Here is a 17034-nt window from a genome sequence, read left to right on the forward strand (position 1 = left end):
GTTTGCTTCTCGTTGGCCGTCTTCTAATGGGCTTTAATGTAGATAACAGCTTTAAACTTTAAGGGCTTGAACTTGGGTTCATAAGGCTTAGTTATTCAAGTTTGTGTAGAGTATTATAAGAGTTTGAGCTCCGATATTCAAGTTTGTATAGGGTATTAAAGGGTTTTGAGCTTGAATATTCAAGATATATTGACCAAACTCAGCAAATACTATATATATCTGTGAAGCCCTACTGAACGAGTATTAAATCTTCTTCGTGTGTTTTTTTTAGCATACTTTATTTAATTCTATAAAAAATAATTCGATTTACGCAAGTACAAAATTTTATCAATAATATACTTATTTGTACTTATTTTATGTAAAATAATATCTGAAAATTGTAATGCATTTTTGTATTGGATTTGTGTTTGTCTATTGGATATTGTGCTTAGATGCTGAGGAACTGATATATAAATATACATAATATTACATATAATATAGATATACTAATGCTATTGATTCAGCAGCCTGCTTTATTCAAAGACTTTCAGAATTTTGTAAATATATACACTAACAAAATTGGTGTTTGGAAAAGCCCGCTGTGCGCTATAAAAGTAAGGGCAGAAATAATCTTACCCAAATGCTTATCATGCGAACTACTGATAATTGATTCCTACAAGAAGGCACTGCTTGCCATGAGTTATTCAAACCTAGTCGAACTTATCCTGATTTGGCATACAGATAAAGAATTTGGAGCACCACATGTTTATAGCCTGTGAGGTGTCAGCCAGCCATTGAACCGGATTGTGTATTGTCAGATAGTAGATCGGAATGCCGGACAGTATGATAACAGTGCCAACACCCACCTCGGTGGGTGACTGTGAGCACGATGCGATCACCAAAAACAGACAAACAATCAGATAGATGATCGGAAGTGAGAGATTGACGCGTATGGGTCGCTCCGTCTTGGGCTGCTTGTAGCGTAGCCATAGCAGACCTGACACAGAGACGAGAGTGAAGAGCGCTTCCACGTAGCTGACATAGTTGATGAGCACGTATGTGTCCTTAATGAACAGCAGCATCAGGGTAATAATACACTGTAAAACAGAAGGTGTTTAGTGTTTAGTACTAGACAAATAGATCAAAGCCATTTACCAGAAATATTAATGATGGCACCGGCGTCAGGCAATTGATGTTTATCAGCGAAATTGCTGCTGGCAGGTGACCGTTGCGTGCTCCGACGAAGAACAGGCGAGAGGATGCGAAGATGGCGCCGTTCAGTGAGCCAAATGTCGAACATGCCACCGCAAAGGGCATGATCCACGACAAGAAGCCGAGCATCTTGTCGCCGAAGGTAACGGCCACCGCATCCGATGAAAGAATCTCATCAGTGGAGAGCACCGAAAAGTATGCAACATTTGTAACCATATAAATGACCGTGACCACCGGCATGGATATGCAAATGGCTCGCGGCAAATTACGGTACGGATCTTTCAGCTCCTCGGTCACGAAATTCAAATAATTCCAGCCGGAGTATGAGAAAAGGCCGCTGTAGAAAGCCAATGCTATAAATCCCGGCTCCTTGAGCCCGCCACTAAACGGCTGCTCCCAATGCTCCGTGTTGCCGTCCGCCAAGTACCACACGCCGGCACCCACAATAACCATCAAGGCGACCACCTTGGTGCCCGTGAATATGTCCGTCACACGAGTAACCCATTTGACGTTGTAGCAGTTGATGACGGTCAGGACACCTGCGATAAAGTTAACAGGAATTAAATGAAAATTTTCTCTTTCCGCTATTTCTCGCACACTTACATATCATGGCAGCGGCCAGGAGCTGCACTGCACCAATGGGTGCCTCGCACGAGGGCCAAAACGGCTTCAGCAGATACTGTGCAAATGTGAGTGCCGTGATGGCGTTACCCGTAGGCACCAGGATGAGCAGTGCGACCCAAAGATAAAGAAAGGCGGGCAACGGTCCAAATGCGGTACCAATATAGGCGTAATCTCCACCAGATTTGGGTATCATGGTTCCTGAAAAGAATTTCATGGCAAATATTACGAAATGTTCGAGGAAAAAGAATAAGTAGTAAGAAGATTTAAAAGGGCTTCTTAGATATGTTAGCTGAGTGGTAAAGTTTTCTGTTTTTGGTCAATGTATTGAAAAGTATAAAAGGTTAAAACTCGTTTATCAGCCGATATTTCACAACGGAAATATCAATTTCATTTCCTGATCATGAACCTTATGGGACTTCACAGAACAAAATAATGAAATGTTACATTTAAATTGAGTCTACAGGGAAGTTTCTATTTCTGCCCTCGGCTATTGATCAAGCAAAATTGAAGGCTCTAAGATGTTTGTTTAGTTAAGTATTTTCCCCTATATCTTTTATATACCATTTACGGTCATTGCACTGTCTATTGGAACTGACACTTATAGATAATAGTCGACTTAGTCCATCGTCTGAGCGTGTTGGTTAAATAAAAAGACAGTTATCTTCGATGTGATTAAGTTAATTGAATTGCCGGTTATCGAGCAATATATAAAGAAAGCGAAAGTGCTTTAAACTAGACATATATGCATTTGAAACCCTCTATACCGGTTGTATACGAACGTAGAAGTTTATTACACAATTTGCACGCATTTCTGCTGGCTATCAAATATTCAAATAACCGTCTGGTACATCAAGTTTTCAAAATCAAACTGGTTTATTATTCAAAATGTGCGAAATAAAGCTGTGCAGCGAAATGATTGAGAAAACAAGAAAGACGCTTGTGCTCTTGTTAAAGGAATTATTTCCAAGGCAAATACTAGGGTGACTTTTTTAGTGATTTCAATTACGAGCGAATTACTTTTCTCAAAAATTAATCCCAGCCATTTCCTCGATCTGTGTTAAGAACTATTGTAATATATATCCAATATAAATTGTTAATCGGAAATGTGGTTTATAGTCCAATTAAAATATAGTTTTGCTCGTATTGAACTATATTTAGGGTCTTGGAACGGCCTTAATCGTAGTCTGTTTTAGCTGATTTGGCAAGTTATGCAAAAATAAACGAGGTCGCGTACTACATTATGCTGATTACAGGTGTTACACAGTTATTAAATGTAGTACACCTAGTCAGCGCAAATGTAAGAGAATCGCTAGCATCAGCATGCTTACATTCAGGGCGAAAAGTGCGCAACAAATATTTGTTGTTTCAGTTTACGGTTCGAACTGATTGTCGACATCATCAACCAAGGTTTTAGTTTAGTTTAAAGCATAGTTTTATTTTTAGCAGATATAAGAATTGAAATTGAGGTGGGAGCATTTTAATTTGTGCTTTGTGGGATTAGGGCTTAAAGTTCAGTTTATATTATGAAACAAAATTGATTTGTTAGCTAGATACTCACCTAATTCAGCGTAGCACAGAGCGCCAACCATGCTGAGAACTCCGCATAGCACCCAGACAATTAACGACTGTCCAATCGAGCCGGAGAACATGAGCACACCTTTGGGACTGACGAAAATGCCGGCGCCGACAATGACGCCAACAATGATAGCGACACCGTCTAGCAGTCCAATTTGTTTCTTCAGTTTCACGCCCGACTCCTGACTGGATGTGTCTGTGGAGGAGTCGCTGCTCGCACGTGCTTTTTTATCGGCCGCCGACTGCGCTGGCACCTCGAATACCTGGCGCGGTATCAGCGTATCGCTGGCTTGAATTCGTGTCATTTTTACTCTTTGCGCTTCGTAATCAAGAGTCAATTGACAATATGAGATATTTGGAGAGTTGCTCGTTTGTGTTGATATTTTTAAATTGGTTATAAATTGGTCCTTTGGTTGAGTTCTTTAATTGTTAAATATGTTTATTTTTCTGACGGTTCATGTATCATGTTTCCTTTTATTCGTATTTTTTTTTCTCCTATATTTATCAGTCTGCGCGCGGCGCGCTCACTGCCAGCGTGGATCTCGTATAAGAAGTTCAATTTTGTGTTTTACTTTGCGGCCACATGCTTTTATTTTATTATTTGCATGTGCTTATTGTACGTTCGTTTGAGTGTGTGCATGTTCGCATGTACTTTACATATGTATGCATGTGTGTACGCGTTTACACTTATGGCTTACTCATTTGCTGCACACTAATTATTCATAGGGCACACGTGTTCCGTCAGTCGCGCCTAAAATGCTGTGAGGTGAAGAGTTCGCTGTGCTTGGAGTAGCATCTGTTCAGTGACAACTACTGTGTTTCTTTTCAAAAGTGTTCCCGTTTTGTTTGCTTTTCCTGTTTGCCACTTAAAGAACACTCTACTCGCGCACCGGGCTGCCCGATCGACTACACCTTACACGCTCCGAGTCCAAACTAAGTTTGAAATATTAATGTACCCTCCGCTTTATGCCAGACGCGAAATCGACGACAGCTGTGCTTAGAGTTTCCCTCTCTCTCTTTCTTGCTAGCGCTCTCTTAGTGCACTACGCATTTGCTCTTTATTTGTGCTTCTATGGGCTTGCCATACAATCTTGAACAGACTTGCGTTGATTTACCTGGCGCCCTAGATTAGCCGTTACCTGAGAACCTGTAATGAAAAAAGTTTGTTAGACCTAGACACTTTTTCGCATGCGTCTCTCTCATTTTTTCCTAGCCAAAAACTGCCGCACGCAAGCATGATGCAAGAATCGTCCACATTTCTGCAGCGTTTATTTTCAGCAACTCTCCCTCCAACTTCTTATTATGTATGTGCAGCTGCTTGACGCATTTCCAATCTGCATCCATATATGTATGTCTTTCATTTATAAATGTATATCTATACATATGTAAAGGAACATAAGTATTTCTATACATAATTGAATACACAAAAACATACATACATATGTTTAACAACATTAACCGCCAAAAGCTAAATATGTGCACGTTTCTCCCTTTACTGTTTGGCTTCAATGTAAGAGACTTTGTTTTTACTTCTCTGCCAAAATTGAGTCGCAGTTCTCATTATAACAAAACTATTGGTGCCCCCCACAAGCTCTTCGCTCAACATAAAACTGCGTGACAATCACATCGATGTAAGTGCTTATCTATATATGGTTGTATGTATGTATGTATGTATGTTTTTATGTTTGTATGTATGTATGTATGTGTCTTTTGTTACACACTGACCTGTCGAGTGCTTTACTTGGCCTGAATTGTTAACTTGTCAGACACAGATAAAAAATACTAGTTTGTATTAGTCGATATGATGCATCAATATAAATATATATATAAATAAATATGCTTACATATGTATACATACATACGTATGTATGCGATGTGGAGTTATGTATGAATGACACGGAATTTGATAGACAATTCAGCTTATTCTTTTCAACAACCATTCGCCAGGGAATATGCTCAAGTTTCATGCCATTTAGAAATTGATCTCCATCAAATAGAAGTTGGCGTTTGCATTGACAATATAATATACATATGGCATACGATATACATATATAAAATGTTATGGCACATTTCCCAGTCTTAATGGGAGCTGCGAAATAGATGCACGCAGTTCTAATCTTCAAATAAATAGAATTTGTTTCAAGTTGTTCGCTAATTAATTTGTTATCAATATTATTAGCCTTATCAAAAAAACTTTATAATAATATGTTCCGGCTATGGAATTATCCGTTTGTCTATGTAGATTGAGAGGCTGTATGATTTTTTGGCGCACTGTCGCGTTCTTTTATAAACATTTAAGGAATATGCAATGTTAGTGGGCAGCATGAATGCTGGGTATCTTCTAGTCGAGTACTCTAAAGCTTTCTGTTTATCACATTAAATCAACTCTCTAAAGAGTTAATGAAGTGTTAACTCTACTTTATTGCATATTGATTTTTATTTACCTATTGCTATCCGGTCGAATTGGCAAGAACAGGTAACAATATTTGTAGTCTTAATATAAACAGTAACTAGCTGATTATAAATTGCATATAGCGCTAATTTGTTCAGCATGCAATTTTGTATACCCAAGTTAGAGGAGAAAAATGGATTTGTGTAAATGTGTAGAAGGAAGCACCTTTAACCCCTAAGTTGTATATTTGATCGAGAGACAGTCTAACCAATCCGAAATCCGAATCGATAAAACATTTGTATAAATAAAACATTAATAAAGAAGCAGTTAAATCGGTTAATACCCAGGTTAATTTACGGTTCAATCAGGACAAATATGTTTTAGTTGCGAGCACATGGTCTTGTTATTTCTTTTTATAGTCGAAATTCATATCTATGTATATATGTACATATATAGTATTTGTTTGTGAGCATTTAATGTAGTTATTAAAGTTAGTGGGGCTTTTGTGAAACACTTGAGCGTATTGTTATCAACGAAAACACATCAATTTTGTATAATATACGGAATGTATGTACGTATGGAGGAACCCATAGCTAAATCGCTTTTGTGGCGGAGATCGCTAGGCGCGTGTATGTCACATTTCAAACTGTGATAATTCAATTTTGCGGTGATCGTAATCCCAACGAACTTTTAGTGCCGACATACATGTGCTCTGTACGTATGTATGCATGTACCAATGAATGAACATACAGATCAACTGTACAGAAGAGATGCCATCGAAAAACGAATCGTAGCGCCTGCGTTTTTTAGTGGCCTGAGATTTTGATTGTCAACTATAATGTTATAGATGGCGGTTGTTGTTGGTCTGGTAATCTAATTGTAAGAGTCGCCAATGAGACACACGCATGCCACACAGCGGCGGCTGTGGCTTGACGTACATACGTGCATATTGACATACATACATACATACATACATGTGTACATCTGCATGCAAATATTTACTTGCTTGTGTGCACACAAACTGTGGGTTGTTTTTGTCGTTGATTAACTGTGGTTCCGACTTTTATTGTTTGGTTTTTGTGTTTCTGGTTTTTAGTTTTGCGCCCTAGTCATACCCAAAATATGATGGATTACTTCCATATGCAATTTCCATTAATACAATGTTTTTTACTTTCCGATTCTTAACACGGCTGTCAAAAGTTACATTTCGTCTTAACGCGGTTAGATCCCTGAACTTTATTGCTATCAACGCTTAGTTCACTGCGCCACTTCTTCGTTTCATTAGTCAAATATGTTGATTTTAGCACGCAGATCGGAATTACTGATGAATATATTCACTAGTATATATCCTTACGTAGATTATTATGCATTTAAGTTTTATTCCACTGTGCCCACATCCTTGTTAAATGGTGCTTGAGCAGTTGTTACACTTCTGCGAAACCGAACAGTCGGCGAGCGCGTATTTATCCCATGTGAACGCAAAGGTATGCAAATTTGTTCAGTCCGTTGGACAAACGTAACGCACGGTTAGAAAACCCGAATGGAACTGAAAGTGATTCTTGCCTAATGCACAATGACACGGACACTGCACTGAGAGAATAGAAAATATAAAAAGCTTTAATAAAATAAAACATCCAAAAATGAATCAACAAAATTTCAGGCAATTGTATAAAATTGTGTGGGTTGATTTGTGTGTGTGGTTGTTGTTATGATAGTATATGTGTGTGTGTGTGTGTGTGTCAGGAACTGTATATTTATATATACATACGACACTATACAACATATTACCACCTGTACATAATTACAGTTGTATGCAATGCACGTACTCATATGCAAAGTCTAAAGCTGCTCTCTAGTGTAACTAGCTGAGCAAGCCATATCGTCAGTTTTGTAGCTCCTCTCAGAGTTTGTGCACGCATGTCCGAAACCAGAGAGAAAAATTCATCCAAAAGGGTGCAGCTTGCAATTCGTTGGCATCTATTTAAATCGTGTGTGCAGCTAGATATACTTACGTATATACATGCGTTCAGTTATAATTTTGGCCTCATCATGTCTCTACACAATCGCTGCGGTTAAAACTTGAACAATGCAACATATAGCAATATTATTTGGGATTCTGTTTTTGCTACTTGCAGCCACATTTACATAAAATACATCTTTAAAGTTATTGTAAATTTAATAAGCATCGTATTTGTACCCTTAACAATATCTATTCGCCCAGAGGTGGAATTTTAAATATTTTCGCTGTGGTATCCTCCGAAACGGTCAACAATAAATTTTCCTGACATTTATATGCAAATTCATATATATGGTAGAGATGTCCAGTGAGTGTAAACTTAAGATCGCCTGTACGTGCATCAAAAGCATTCAGATTTCCCTGCGCGGTAGCCGTCAGCAAAGTGTGATCGTTCAGCCATTTAAGCCTGCAGTAAATTGGATCCATTATAGCATATACATATGGAGTATGTTGCTGTAGTATACTTACCGAAGTATTCCGTCATTCGGCACCGGGCTTTCACAAATCGTGCGTAGCGCATACTTGGAATAGTCCCAAATAGAGATCTGCCCGTCCAGCGAGCCGCAGGCCACTAGCTTTAGATCTGCCGAAGAAGGAGCGAAGGCAATGCATTCAATCCCGTGTTCGGACTGGACAACATTCACCGGTCCATTGTTAGTGCAGAAGAGTAGTTTGCCTAAGAATTGAATATATTTTGATTATGTTCAGAGTATATACAAATTAATAAGTTCACATTTACTCACCACCACCTTCGGCGCATAAATAAAACGGCGAGTCCGGTTCACAGGCGACGACAGCATGACTAATTTCCCCAAAAGCAAGAGGGTGTTGCTCGTTCACCTCCATGAGTACCTGACAGGTCTTTAGATCCCACAGCTTTACTATGCCGTTCGAGTAGGCTGTGAGCAGTTTTTTGCCGTCGCCGCTTAGCTCACCAGCTTCGCAGCGCGAGGAGTGTCCAGGTAGTATTTTGCACTCGCCGCTAGGAATACGCCATACATAGACCTCACCACTATCGCCACCGGCCAGCAGTACATTAGCAGCACGATGCCAGAACATCCAGGCCATGTCGAACATGGAGTACTCCCACACTTTGTTTAGAATGGGTCGGTCGTCGTTCTGTTCGTTCACTTTGAACACCAAAAGCTCGCCGGATATGTCGCCTGTGGCCAGGTAACTGCCATCGTGACTAAAATGCGTTTCAGTAACCGTGTCCTTATGCTCAGTTATCTCAAACAGCACCTCGCCGTTGTTGGTGTCCCACACATAGGCGCGGTCATCTTCGCTGCCAGTCACAGCCCAATTGAACTTCGGATGCAGATTGCAGCCAAAGACGGGTGCTGTGTGCTTGCGGAACGTGAACACGGCTTCATCTTTGATGGCAGCAATGCGTTCACGATCACGCACCTCCTCCTCTTCCTCTTCTTCATTGTCCATGGCATCGTCGGAATCGTTGTTCATGCCCAAGCGTGCTTCCAGCTGCGCCAACGTCACCTCCTCCATTTCCAGCTCGTCGATTTCATCGTCAAGCGGCGGATCGCCATCCAGTTCGATTTCCTCTAGGATTTCGTCATCTGCGTAATCGAAGTCGGGCCGGTGCGGAGGTGTATTCTGACGCATTGTGTGTTGTTTTAGTTTTTACGTTCTAAGCTTGTGAACTTTTCCACACAAGAGCTGTACAGCCATGCACACACATGCACGTGTTGGACCGCACAGCTGATTTTGTCGACAGGGCTGCCAACTTGTTCAAATTTTAAAACGGCAAAATGCGTTATAAGTTTGGCGGTTGTTTCGAAACGTTTTTTATGAACAATTTTAATATTATGAGTGTCATGAAGTTGAACAACTAAATAAACTAAAACTGGATAAGAATGTGCTATGCAAAAAACAACTATGCAACTTACACGAACATAAAAGATAAAGGGCTTTTATTAAATTTATGCAGATACAGATGGTTGAACATCTCACTCGCTCCGTCCACAAAATGTATTAGTATGCGTGTATGTAATTGAGGTTTTCTTCTTAATAATTTTTCGCTTCTTCTTTTCTGGTCATACACATTGACAAATTGTTTTTAAGAAACTTATATTGTTTATTGCTGATTTCTATCTGTCAAAAATATTTTAGGCATGAAAGAAAAGCTAAGTCGATAGCTTTATTCCACCTAGCTAACAGGCGACTAATATGCCAAGGCCCTTTTAAATTGACCAACACTAAATGAAAAACACTTGGACCGTCTAAAGCACGGCTAATAGCTAACTGTATAATTATTTGCTTTATTAGATCGAATATGCAATAATCGTTATTAAGGACTTCTTTTGTTTGCTTGTTTACGCTTTCTTAAGTATATTTTCAATGTTTGCAATCTAGCCTGTAATTCTTCAATGGAGGGTAATTCTCCAAAATCACATTCCACAAGGCATTTCTTATGCGCCGCTTCAGCATTAAATATTTTGTCATTGACCTCTTTCAGACGACTTTTCAAATCGGCGATTTTGTTTAACATGTCTTGTTCCTTGCCGTTTCTTTGCTCCCGCAAGTCGTTGAAGCCTGCTTCCAGGTCGTCTAATTTCTTAAATATGTCGGAACTATGAGCTGAGTTCCCAGTCGGACTGGAATTGGATGCATTTAACTTAAGCTCGAGCTCGTTAATACCTCTCTCGATATATTTTTTTATTTTCGCATCCAAAGAATCGGCTAGTTCGAGCTGCTCCGGCTGATCGTCAAACTTTGCTCTCAGTTTACCTTTAGCTGTGATTATATTTTGGGATTGGTCGTCTTCTGTTTTGCTGTGATTTCTTGCAATGGGCGTTAAATCTTGAACTTGCTTACCTATTAAACTTAGAAGCTTATGTTGCTCATTTTCCTTTGGTCTCTTAGACTCTGAGCCAATATTTGCCACATGTATTGAAAGTCTCTTAGCGAAATCGCCAAGTCTATCATAAAGTTCTTTTAGAGTGGCGTCTGCCCTTTGGGTATCGAATTTGAAGGTATATTTATTTGAATCGATGTCTAAGCTAAGTTTTTGCACGACCTTCAGTTTACCTACTATAACTAAGCAATCACTAAACAAATGTTCTTTGCTTAAATCAAATGCTTTCATCGAATTTTTGAAATTTTCAATTTCTTCAGCACGTCGTTTATTTTCCATCATTTGCTTGCTTAACGCTTTATTTAGCTTGTTCCTTATGATGTCCAGAGTTTTATTCCCGCTGTCGACAATTCCATAAGAATTCTGAATTTCTGGCGCCTTGGCATTCAAGTTCTTTGCATTTTGCTGGACATTCTGATCCAATTGGCTCAACTTCGAGTTAATTAGTGAACTTTGATTATCAGCTCTCTGCTTTTCCATCCGCATTTCAGTACACAATGAAATCAAGCTATCAGCTTCTGTTTGCTCGTCGTTGCTAAGCATTTGCGTGTTTTGAATAGTATTAGATAAGTTTTCAGCAGTTTGTTGTAGTTGCTTACTTGAATGATTCGTGAAATCATATAATTGCATATCATCCATTAGCGGCAAACTGATATTATAAGTATTTTTATTATTATTATTGTTACTCATGCAGCAATGCGCCTTTAAAGTCCTGCTAGACGGATCTTTTTCAAACAGTGCTTCCGTTATGAGCAGGCGGTCTTCTTGGCGGTTAATTGTTTGGGCCAAGCTAATTTGAGACTCAGTCAGTGGATTGTAAATGGAACTGATTGGTGCGTAGCTTTGAATGGAATCTTTTTTTAATTGAAATCTAGACTGAAAGCCTTTCACTTCTTGCTCCCAATTGATGCAGCAGTTGCCGCCAGAGTTGTTGCCTTTGATGGTTTTTTGATTCAGGTATTCCAGTCTTATCATCAAATTACGAACGTCCAACAGGGCGTAACCAGTTGATTTTGCCCGTGCATATACACCCAAGGCCTTCAGCTGCATTATGGCGTCCACGTTATCATTGATAACCTCAAGTCGGTCTCGAAGTATGGCATAGGGACAACAGTTGCGGTTGATGTGCAAATCCAGTTTTGATAAAATATTTGGTAGCATTTTGATCAAATTACCCAGCCGGTCTTCCATTTGCATCTGTTCGTTTATCCAAATGCCGATTTCCTGGCGCTCATCACAGCTCTTTTTCGGGTCAACTGGTTTTTCCGTGGTCGTAAGTGCCGTGCTTGTCTCGATTGTGGATGGAGCTCTCGTGGTTGTTTGCTCATCGAGGATTTTTGTTCTATTGCAGATGACCACTTTGCGAATTTTGAAAATATTCCATAGGTTTATTTTAATTGCCCTGCCATTATCGAATTCCTCTTTAATTGTAAAAATGTTCGTAGATAGGAGCTGTTCATCAACTTCGCTTTGCCAACGACGCACGTTTTTCCAGAACGTTTTATTCTCTGCATAGTTGAGATTTTTTGGAATGCATCTGCTTTTCTTAAATTCCTCGTACATTGCGTTACTGACTCTTGTCGGAGACGCGTTTAACTCATCTTCATAATCAGGCGGAGCATCAATAACAGCAAAACAAACCATTATTATTTTAATACAATATTCATGTTTCTGCATTCGGGTCATCGTTCGCCCCATTTTGAAGTCGCCTTCTATATAATCATCGGATGTTTTGATGAGTTGATTTGTCAATGTTAAGATAACAACTACAACAAACTGAAATGTTTTCATCTATAATTAAATTTCACACAATAAAGCTAAATTGTTATTATGGCACTCATTTCATATGATTCAGCTTTAGTTACCATTTGTGGCCTCTAATTTTTGATATACAACTGCAATTGCTTACTTCGCACTGCGCACTTTTCGCAGTTGGCCCGATTGTTCATTGTTCGCTTTTTTAAAATTGATTACACCAGAAATAATTAATTATTAACCTCTATAATTATCACCAAATGCATCATATTGATGTACAGTGAGAAAACCGAACAAACTAGCCAATAAATAATTATATTTAGGAAGAATAAGGGCAGTCCTCCTTCTCTTGATAATTCGAGGGAGATCTTGAGTAGGTTACCTGGACAACATTGGTGTCTAGATACGGAACTGTGTTTATTGCCAAAGCATCTTAACACTGTGCTGGAATATATATTCCAAGTTCTGACTCTGTAAATTCAATATCAAGTGCATCAAATGCATTCATGCGAGTAGACGAAGAGGCGAACGACGAAGCAAAACCAATAAATTCTGTTCAAAGATAAATGTTATATTTTCGGCACGCCGAAGACTAAACACCCTTGCAGATAAAGTGCATGGAAATGTTTCCAAACAAAAATTGTATTGTGAACTTCACTTTTTTTAGCTATGTGCTTTATATATATGAATAGCTATATCTAGATAGGAGTATAAAGCGGGCGGACATGGTGTATCAGGAAGGTCTCTCTCTTCTATGCGTTACACACGAACTGATAAAAATTGAATAGCCCAAGCAAGAGTAGAGTGACTGCAGCCAGCAATAGAAAGGAAAAGGCGATAAACACAATCGTGGGTCAAGGGTCTTATGATAAGAGCAGCACGCATAAACATACATACATAGCTTCTATGTATATCATATGTACATACCTATACACATGCATGTTAGTAGGTAGCCACGATTTGGCTCGACTTGTGCCGGGCTGCTGCTCATATGGGTTCATTCTTCTGTATATGTATGTATGCATCTGTGGCTGTACATATGTATGTGTGCAGTAGTTTCAGATAAGAATACCCGTTTAATATATTTATGTACATACATTATGTATTAGTTTGTTTTGTATACTTCCTATCTGCTTTTATGGTGCATAGAAGGGGCAGGTCGGTCACTGCCGTCGCGGTCTGCATATAAATTGTGAGCATTTGTGGCGAGGCAGTCAGTTCTGAGCGACAACCTTCAACGGCAGCATGGCTGCGGGCACGCTCCCAAAAGCACATTTAAGGGGAAGCATTGGAAATGATGCCATGGCTATTGGATGCGCTCTGAACGGTGAAGGACATCCCCGAGGCCTAGCAGTAGGGATGGAGCTTTAAGGCGCTTTGAGCGCAGTCCATCAGAATTTGGTTGGTGATCAGCTTTAACATAGTTAGCTGTCAGCATGCAGAATATTCGGCAGATGACAGCAGCTTACAAAAGGACCGTGAATGGGATCAGTGCAATTTAGCTGTAAGGACACATGTGCAAAGGCCTTACATCGACAACTCTTATACGATGTAACGACCACCTATTGTTATTTTAGTTTTAGCAGATTTATTGTTGTTTTTGTTTTAAGATATAGCGTATTACTTTGACCGGGGTAAATAGAATTACCAAGTCAAGTAACAACATCTTCCAAGTCTTCCATTAAGTGTAAATAAAAATAAATGTAGAGTACAAATTATTTGTACATTGAAAAGTAACTCTTCTTATATGCTTGAGATTTTCAATGTATTGAAGAACTTCTTTAGCCTCTTATGCTATTTAGTTGTATCGAATTTTGTTATTTCAAAATTCTTTGAAAATATAATTTACCCAGTCTTGCCTGGTTAAACCAAGCGACAAATGTGCAGATTTCAAATTCATTTTTATAAGGATACTTTCATAACGAACTGAAACCTAAAATCACATCCACAAAGTCTCTGACCTTATTTTCACCTTTGGTGATTCTGATTCTGGTGAATCGCAATCATGGATGCGGCAAACTTTCATGTCGATAAAAATCTATATTTGTTTTTGGCAAGTTTACCAAGCTAGAAAGTGAAATATAAAGAAGAATCCAAAAAGTAAAAGATCTCTGGCATATGCTTAAAATTTGTTTTATTTCATTTGACTTTTCTTTACAAACATATCGTTGCCCCGCCCTGTTGTAATTCTATACTTTTACCAAAGGTAAAAGAACGAATCGTTGAACTGTGCTAATATTAATGTATTGCTAGCGCCTTAAACATTTTAAACAATCATTTATAATGCAAAGCCAATACATTAGTTTCAGGGATATACTTGCGCAGTGTACCGTCTGCCCCACTGATGAGCTCAAAGTCGAAGTGCGAACCTCATTCGAACTTTGATTCGAAGACCACAGGCCTAGCTACCCAATCTACTGAAGCCATACCCAGACTTGAAGAATTTAGAACCCATATTTGCTGATGCGTGTCCTTCATGCTTGTGCCCAGCGATCATGGAAGTTCCACTCGATGTCATAGGGCTTCGCCGACTTGGGCTGCAGGGAGGTCCAGAAGAATGTGCCGCCATTGGTGCGGGCAAAGTGTACGGGCACATAGTACTCTCCTTGATCAAACGTTTGTAGTTCGCCGGATCCGTCTTCGTTGTAGACAATGATCGCCTCCTCTTTGGCGCACTGCCTGATCTCCTCGATGAGCCGATTTTCGAGGTGCTCGTTTGACATATTATCCATATCGTTGTTTAGCCAGTCGAACTCAGATTCCTTCTCATCTGAAGCAATGTAGGAGCTTCGCTTTGGCTGCTTTGCCTTCAGCTTGAAAAAGTGTCCAAGCAGCGGCTTAAGAATATTTGTAAGGCGACGAGTTGGTGACACTTTCGACTTGTAGGAGTACATCGTGAACTTCTTCTTGTTATTGCTGATGAACTGTTTGTTATTTTTAGCTGATATCTTCGACATTTTGCTTGTTGAATTTTGAGTAAATATTGAGTGCTGACGGTGCGGAGGTCAAACTGTATCTGATGCTCTCTCTAACGTGCCTACCCTATTTATACACTCCCTCAACGCTGACTGAGAAACTGTCTGTGAGAGTTGCTGCAGCATCTCAGCCAATCACAGATGCCGAAACCTGGCAGGTGGTGGATTCCAAATTTCTCACGTTTAAGGAGTCTTGTGAGATGCACAACACTAGCAGGTTGGTGTCCTGTCAGACAGCTAGCTCCGAATCAAATGCTGCCTGAAGCGTGGGAAACCCATGCCCTTGCCTTTCGTGGCAATTATCCTGGCAGCACCTTCGACGTGGGAACCAAACCTTTCAACTTTTCTGTTCAAATCAATAATTAGATACTTTTTGCTTTACTATTTTCAGCAATGTCATGTTTTCTCATTTTTGGTAACGAGAATTTAGATTCCTTTAAGTGCGTTTCCAATAATTATTGGTATGCAATAATTATAATTGTTACGGTTTTTGATTAAGGCTGCAAACCAGTTTTGAGCCCCGAGCTCCTATTTCTTATTTATCACGAACTAAACCATAAAACAAGGGTTAGCCGAATCTAAGCTAGAATCAGAAGACCTCTCACGACTTTGATATTGCGCTCAGAATAGTTTGAGTTCCTATTTAAAATAGAAAAAAAATATGTTAATACCAGCATATCGGTCGGTCAAATCTTTCATTCTAAATTTAAAATTTGTTTCTTAAAAAAAAAAAAATAAGTCAAACTAAATTAACATTTACAAAAATTAATAACTGTTACTGAATTTGAGCCGGCGATTGCTTGCTTGTTAGTCCGACGCTCAGACACTAAAGCCACACAGTTTTCAGCTTCTTAGCTGTTGCGTAATTCAGTCAGGTCAGAATCTTCTGTAGACTTATATAGATCAATAAATCAAGTTTATATTATGTATGTGTTAAGTTCTTTTTACAAATGTGGCGAGTCAAGTGTGCAATTTGTGTCGTGGGCCCTCCTGTTTCGATAATACTATCCATAGACTTGTTAATACAGTAGTTTATGAGTTCTGAGATTGTTTTCTTTTGCGCAGAACATAAATAAGTTTGCCTCAGGATAATGTTAGTTTTTATGATCATCAAAAATAAGTAATTAATAAGCAACATGATTAAGTGAAAAAAAGGGTTTCAATGTAATATTAGACCAGTCGATCTTAGTACGCACATTAGGGCTTTGCTTATAGGCATATTTATGATCCCTACCTGCTTCAATGAAACATGAGATTTTCGTGCACAGCTCAAGAGCGATCAAAGAAAACAAAAATAAAGAAGCACTGACAGCGACATGTTTGTGAGTGAGAACAGGTTTTGAACCCAAGGGCTGAGGAACAGGTAGTCGCAGCATTGGCTCTATTTGTTATTCTGATATGGAATGTTCGGGTTGTTTTAATATTCTCAAAGTGGTGAAATGGGTATATTGGTTTTGTGCAACTGTATGTAACAGAAAGCATTTGATACGTGCATGCTGATACGTGCTGCCCATCTTTTATATACGACATAGCATCGCGAGATTTTGACGTTTCAAAACGGCTTAATATTGTGCGTGTGTAAAACACAACAAAAAACGGTAAAAATCTAAATTTTGACCCAAATCAACAAAAA

General features: G+C 39.2%; 4 protein-coding genes across 4 annotated transcripts; all 4 read right to left on the reverse strand.

Annotated features, from left to right (window-relative positions):
• Positions 1 to 261: 261 nt before the first annotated feature.
• mnd (L-type amino acid transporter minidiscs) lies at positions 262 to 3696 on the reverse strand. The gene is made up of 4 exons (XM_002047956.4): positions 3374 to 3696; positions 1795 to 2013; positions 1135 to 1730; positions 262 to 1076 (listed from the first exon to the last, which is right to left on the reverse strand). The coding sequence occupies exons 1-4, from the start codon at positions 3693 to 3695 to the stop codon at positions 690 to 692; spliced, it is 1524 nt and encodes a 507-aa protein (XP_002047992.1). The 5' UTR covers position 3696; the 3' UTR covers positions 262 to 689.
• Positions 3697 to 7939: 4243 nt separating this feature from the next.
• LOC6622723 (angio-associated migratory cell protein) lies at positions 7940 to 9592 on the reverse strand. Its single transcript, XM_002047957.4, has 3 exons — positions 8543 to 9592; positions 8268 to 8475; positions 7940 to 8205 (listed from the first exon to the last, which is right to left on the reverse strand). Exons 1-3 carry the CDS (start codon positions 9417 to 9419, stop codon positions 7992 to 7994), a joined length of 1299 nt encoding a protein of 432 aa, XP_002047993.1. The 5' UTR covers positions 9420 to 9592; the 3' UTR covers positions 7940 to 7991.
• Positions 9521 to 12635, reverse strand: LOC26530486 (putative leucine-rich repeat-containing protein DDB_G0290503). The gene is made up of 3 exons (XM_032434812.2): positions 12537 to 12635; positions 9704 to 12462; positions 9521 to 9645 (listed from the first exon to the last, which is right to left on the reverse strand). The coding sequence occupies exons 1-2, from the start codon at positions 12537 to 12539 to the stop codon at positions 10105 to 10107; spliced, it is 2361 nt and encodes a 786-aa protein (XP_032290703.1). The 5' UTR covers positions 12540 to 12635; the 3' UTR covers positions 9521 to 9645; positions 9704 to 10104.
• Positions 12636 to 14543: 1908 nt separating this feature from the next.
• Positions 14544 to 15451, reverse strand: Ocho (ocho). Its single transcript, XM_002047958.3, has one exon. It carries the CDS (start codon positions 15381 to 15383, stop codon positions 14901 to 14903), a length of 483 nt encoding a protein of 160 aa, XP_002047994.1. The 5' UTR covers positions 15384 to 15451; the 3' UTR covers positions 14544 to 14900.
• Positions 15452 to 17034: the final 1583 nt, after the last annotated feature.

This window comes from Drosophila virilis, chromosome 3 (assembly GCF_030788295.1).
Source record: "Drosophila virilis strain 15010-1051.87 chromosome 3, Dvir_AGI_RSII-ME, whole genome shotgun sequence".
Lineage (NCBI taxonomy): Eukaryota > Metazoa > Arthropoda > Insecta > Diptera > Drosophilidae > Drosophila > Drosophila virilis.